At 35.3% G+C, this 6,562-nt stretch overlaps 1 protein-coding gene across 1 annotated transcript; it reads right to left on the bottom strand.

Moving 5' to 3' along the window:
* Window positions 1-750: 750 nt before the first annotated feature.
* On the bottom strand, window positions 751-6,088 carry LOC107575899 (aryl hydrocarbon receptor nuclear translocator-like). The gene is made up of 4 exons (XM_016262215.1): window positions 5,690-6,088; window positions 2,086-2,173; window positions 1,184-1,222; window positions 751-1,085 (listed from the first exon to the last, which is right to left on the bottom strand). Exons 1-4 carry the CDS (start codon window positions 5,745-5,747, stop codon window positions 1,025-1,027), a joined length of 246 nt encoding a protein of 81 aa, XP_016117701.1. The 5' UTR covers window positions 5,748-6,088; the 3' UTR covers window positions 751-1,024.
* Window positions 6,089-6,562: the final 474 nt, after the last annotated feature.

Raw genomic sequence — 6,562 nt, 5'->3', positions numbered from 1 at the left:
CAATCATCAATGGCAGTTCAAAAGTTTTTCAAGAAAGTTTGCGCTCGCGAGAAATGAGCTCAAAAGCATTTTGGACAGATTTTGTTCAAAAGGAACCTGTTTGTACTTCAGTTTCACTTGAAATATATCAGAGACTTGAAGCAAGACGCTACATGAACACCGGATGAAGCCAGGCTCAAAATTCTTTCATTTTGTTGATGTATTAGTGTTACAGGTTTTAACCTGGTTCGGATTTCACTTTTTATCTCTCCATAAATCATAAAACACTGTCAACAGCCATTAAATATATATTTTCACCAATGAAATATTATATAAATGAGGGGAATGATACAAGCCCCTCTAAAAAACTCTTCAGAATACAGATGGGAATAAAACTAAAGTTTGAAGCATGCAAGTGCTGCTGAAGTGGAGTTATGCATTGTAATCGAAATCAAATACAAAAAGGTGAAGTGTAATACAATAAACACTTAAATGTGTATTTTTGGATGTTTACACTAGTCTGAAAGAAGACATGTTATAAAACCCGAATGGCTCTGAAAAATTGATCAGTGCATGAAAAAACATTTGCCTTAAATGTGTCAAACAGCAGTAAGCTACTTTTATTTATTTATTCTTTACATTAACTCATTATATTTCATGTTTAATTCAGGGCATCCATCATCCTGGAAATAAAAAGTTATTGTGCATTTTTAAATGTGCATTTACATTTTTTGTGCATTAAACTTTGTGTAAAATTTTCTTTACATTTGGCAATCCGATTAAATGATATGCAAAGACAAAGATATTGTTTAAAAAAAAACATTGGTTGATTTAACAACGTTGGCTGAATCAAAGGCATGAGTTTGGATCAGGACTGTCTGTTCAGCCAAACAATGGAGGACGGGAAGCGTGTTTGGAAACTTCACTATGAATACCATAATGAAGCCAGCACACGTAGGAAACACCGGTCAACTCTGATACTTGAGAACTTACAGAAGATCAGATGATCATATTTATACTTTCAATGCATTCTGATTTCCATCATTCAATACCTGGCAAATTTCTCCTTGTCATTCGATCCGCCTCCATCATCATCATCATCACACCTGAGAAAACAAAACAAAGAAGGACACGTTGATGAGCACAGTCATAAGACAGGCAGCCCGTCACAGTTCAAACCCTCCAGTCACACGTCATGACTAACCTGAACAATTTGCTTCCCTCGTCGTCGTCATAGTCCGAGCTGGAAACCAGGGAAATTCTCATTAGTCAGTAATATTGCACAAGAGCAACATTCAAACATTCCCGCATTTCTCCACCCACTTGGATCAAATCAGCCACAGACACTCAATAAACAAGCACACTATTGTTGGCCAAAGCCAAAGTGTTATTCCTGTGAATTTGCCTCTGGGAAGCAACGCTTGGCAAAACCACATTCAGCTCTCCGGTCACGCATGGTGTGCATTTAGGAACAGTTCACCCAAAAATGAGCGTTCTGTCATCATCCAAACCCCTGTGACCCTCTTTCTTCTGTGTAACCCAAAAGGAGACACCAGGAGAAATGTTCAACGCTGTCGAGCTCCAAAAATGACACAAAGCAAGTGTCATAAACTTCATATTAGGAGCATTCTGTACAATTATGGTGTTTTTTTTTGTCCTTTGTGGAGCTTGAAAGTGTCAGTCAAGTTATTAATTTATAGCACTTTATCCAACACGGATGATTTCAAGCAGGACATAACAGTGTTATAATGTTGCAAAACGCATCACTTATGAAACAAATTCAATTTCAGCCGTAAAGCAGCTCTACAGAAGACAATAGTGTCATTATTCATCTGGCAGTGTCAATGCGGTCACACTGATAATATTACTTAATATGAATGGTCTTTTAAACCAGTGCCCATGTAATTCCACTTCATGGAAAAATCAGTTTGCACATTTTCCAAAACATTTCCTTCTGAGCTCCACAGAACACAGCAAAGTGAAAAGAAGACAGAACCATGTTTTGACCAATGAGATCAACTGAACGCTGCCAGAAGCATTTCAGCACTGATTTAATAATGATTGGTACTGTTGAATCTGTCGTGTAGACGGCTCGGTCAGACTTACGTGGCTTGTCGTTTGTTGTTGGCCTTCGGCACAACACTGTTAGCAAGAGATCCAGATGCTGTGGCCAGAGACGGCACCTCAGGTATATCTGAAACACACACGCATCCAATCAAACACTCACCACTAATGACTACACAGTCACAGTATATTTATACATATATATATATATATATAATAGGGTCAAAGAGGTTAAGAGATGTCCGCATCAAAAGAAATGTACAAAAGTGATTATATGTCCATAGAAAGCATATTAAATGTAAGTAAAGTGTCTACTTTTAAGGTTTCAAATACATTTTTGGAAAATAAAATGTAAAAATAATGTTACATCGTCATTCAGTGTAACACAATATTTATGTAAAAATTCAAACAACATGCTTATTCTGACGTGTACATATTAAAATATATAAAAGAATAAGGGAGCATATTAAATTTGACTGTGTTTTAAATGAGTTAAACATTCTTACTGACAAGTGGACAAAACCTAGGATAGTGGCACATTTAAAAAATGTAAAATTACAACTAATTAGTATTTGGGGTGAAGGTAATTAGTCTTTTAATATGTCATAAATTGATTTTTGATGTAAATATGCAAACAAAATTTATGATATTGTAAATGTAAAACAAAATTGCAATTAAATTAAACATTTTTTTATTTTTTGGGGGGAAAACAACAACAATTTAAAGCAGTAATACACTTATTGTTTTTATGCTTAAATCCTTTTTTCATCTCTGACCCACATACAGTATATATATAAAGAGAGAGAGAGGCTAAAGAAATGCATTCTGCAGTTTCGCAGCACAACGCTCAGTTTAGATGATATCAAATTATGACCAGTAAAATTGCTTATGTACATTAATCTCCAAAGCCTTTATATGATATATATGATCATTTATGCAATTTAATTATTTATTGATTTAACAAATAAATGTTGTACTTTTGAACTTTCTATTCATCAAGCATTTCAGTAAATATTGTTTGCGATAACATCACCATTATATCTAGATTCTGAAGGAAACGCATTCATAATCGAAAGACATTTAAAATGTTACAAATGTTTCAAATAAATACTCTTCTTTTGAACTTCTCTGTAATTTGTCATAATGATAATGATCAAAAATATAATTAGCCGTGTCCCACGTTCTTGTGTCCTGCATAAAAAAATTATAATTAAATGAAAATATTCCTTTAATGCTGCATATCTTTAATACAAACATAATCAATAAATATAAACCAGCATTTGGTCCAAACCTAAGTAGACCCTACCGGGTGAGATTTGGTTTATTTAATTACATGGCGGCAAACACGGAAAAATATAACAGGATAATATTGTACCATATCAATATAAGTAGGGATGCACCGATATGAACATTTTGGCTGATACCGATAACCGATTATTCTTTATTTTTGAAAGCCGATAACCGATATGTTGGCCGATAAATCTATATCCAAATTGTTATATACTTTTTGAGAGCCTGATTACAAAAAAGGTCTCATCATTAAAAGCCACATCCCAAACACTTCAACATAAGCAGCCTAGTTTGAACGGTGTACGTTTTAAAAATATTTTTACTCTCCCATTACCAAATTTAGTCATAAAAAAGTCTTACAAATAAATAAAATAATGCATAAATAATGCAAACAAGTCACTGGACATCATTACACATGTAAAGAATCAAAATGAATGCGCCACAGATCAATAAAACAGAATAGCCTCTGCACGGACAATAATTAAATGATTTTAATTACTAAACCATATTGTTGATGAAAATAATAAGAGAAAAATACAAGTGGTTGTTGTTATTAATAATATATCAATGATTTTGAAAAAGTAACAAATTAATACCACTGTTTTAAATAGCAGCCATTGAGCTGCAGCTCAAGCTGAAGCTGAAGAGCTGAATGAACACGGTAAACTGAAGCGTTTTGCTGGCAGCTTATTTAACTCAAGGAAATGCATCCTGAGATTAATATTAATACAACATAAACATAATATTACAACTTATATATGAAATGACAAATGACGCAGTTATTGCATGCTATAGTCAGAATGTGTGATCCTGTTGTGGATGCGCTCTTCCCATAACAACGCGCTGAAACACGGCAACTAAACCCAAAGAATTCACAACGTTTTATTATAATAATGTTCTCATTAGAATGTTATATACACGACATTCCCAATCATAGTTATTAATGTTGTGCACTGCTGTTTGAGCTGCGTGCGCTGAGCTAAAGACGATCACCGGTAAACTGAAGCACTCTTAACTTAACCAAACGCATTCTATATGAGATAAATCAGATATACATCAAATAAACACAATATTACAACGTACAATTGCACAAAAGGCTGCAAACGAACAGCGCGCATCTGAAGTGTCTCTGAAGGAAATAATGCATTATTTATCGGCTTTAAGATATCGGCCAAATTTTCTTATCAGGCCGATACCGATAACAGAAAAAATGAGCGTTTATCGGCCGATACCGATATGGTGGCCGATATATCGTGCATCCCTAGATATAAGAATTCAGAGAAAAAGAAAATATATTCCATTTGCTGTTATTGATGACATGAAGTGCATTATTTTTACACGACATGAACCGCAGGGGTTTCGTGAGTTTACGGAAAAGCAAATAATTTAATCATAAAAATGTAAAATGCAAACAAATCATTTTAAAATACCATCAACCAAAATGAAACACTTAGTAAAAAATGTAAGCATTTTATTTGTTTACCTGCATGTCATGTGACCACTAACTGAGAACATGCCACACATGTAGATTTTAAAATAAATTATTTTAATAATTAAGTAAATATATCAGGCGAACGAGGTTCAGATGACCAAAAAAATAAATGTTTGGGAATGCCTGTATTACATGCAAATAAGAAATAACGAGAATTTGTGCATTTTAATGTGTTTTAAATTAAAAAAAGCCTTCCAAACACACTATACTACATCACATAACCTACTGATAATAATTCAACTAAAATGAATGTGCTTCCTGTGTAATTATAGCCTCACGACTGATCTCTGTGTGAATGCCCACAACACTGGAGGACTTTCTGAATGCACACAAGCGCTGGGATATTTCAGCAAGGCACTTTTAAAAGATGAATTAGGGAGAATCCATACATTATGAATAATTTATTGCCACTGTGTGAATAATATGTACTCATGCAATCGATAACACAGTAACTGTAGTCTGATTCCGAGTATTTTAAAATGTAATTTAATCTAATCACAAGTTTAGAAAACTTTTGGAATCTCTTTATTTAATCCAGATCGCCTGTACACCAGCTCTGGCTTTACACACTGCTGCTATCAGACAATAACACACTCATAACATCGCTAACCCGTCACGACTAAAAGCGACGGCTTGAATGTGTCTCTCTTTGTTTTTAGACACGTTTATTTTTATTTCAAGTCATAAAGCCCGCGTCTGGATGCAAACCCTTACTCTTGTCCAGTTCTTCCTCCGTGAGCTAGCAGGCTAGCGCTACATCACAACAGCTGAGCTAGCAGCAGCTAACTAGCACAACTCTTACAATGAGCAAACTCAACACAAAGCAGACGGTTGAGAGGAAAGCATTGGGGTTTTATACGATACCTGAATTGGCTGAGGTCATGTCGGACAGGTAAAGGTGTTCTTGAGCGAGCTGACACATACACACACAACACAACAACTTTCCCAGCGGACGAGGAAACCTCCCGCTCCGGCGGCTGATGCTGCTTTACTTCGTCCGAGTCTCTAAAAAGTGCTTTAAAGCAGATGTCATGACTTCAGACCGAGTGTCATTCTCGCCGCCGGTCCGAGCGAACGGGTTTGCGGGTGTTTAACGGTTGTTGTTGTTTTCTTTCCTGCCTCTTCGACTTTTTCCCGTTTGAAAGCCTCTCTTGATCCAAGATGGCGCCCGTGATCTCTCAGTAGGCAGCAGAAGCGCGTCAGAGGAGGAAACTAGAGGCTCCACGCGGATCAAGACGCGCCGCTCTGCGTCCGCGGCCAGCACTGCTGTCACTTCTGCTTCCGTTTCCTGTATTTTATTATTATTATTATTATTATTAAATGTCGTTATTAATTTTTCGCGTGCTTTGTTATTATTTTACCATTGTTTTATGATTGTTATTTTATTATTTATTATATTTAAGCAATCGGTACAATAAAAATTGTCCAAAAATGTACGCTGAAATTGAATTGTAGTAAAGCAGTAGAAGCAGTAGCATCCAAAATATGGAAAAATACAACCTACACAACGACACGCGTTTAACATGTGACCTATAGTGTTTAAAACGTTTTATTCTGACAGCTATTGTTTATATATATGATGTTGATGTTTTATTTTGTAATCTTCCTGGGGTATTTTCAGTACTGGATACTGGATTGGTTTGAATTATATGATTATGAGATTTTGTAATAAGGTAGCTACTAAATGTATGTTGTAAATCCTCTAATTTATTATTTTCCCGGAAAGCTATTATCATT

The sequence above is a fragment of the Sinocyclocheilus grahami genome, unplaced genomic scaffold (genome assembly GCF_001515645.1).
Source record: "Sinocyclocheilus grahami isolate Dianchi unplaced genomic scaffold, SAMN03320097.WGS_v1.1 scaffold2989.1, whole genome shotgun sequence".
Taxonomy (NCBI): Eukaryota; Metazoa; Chordata; class Actinopteri; order Cypriniformes; family Cyprinidae; genus Sinocyclocheilus; species Sinocyclocheilus grahami.
The sequence above is the reverse complement of the archived record's forward strand: the minus strand, read 5'-3'. Positions and strand labels throughout refer to the sequence as shown.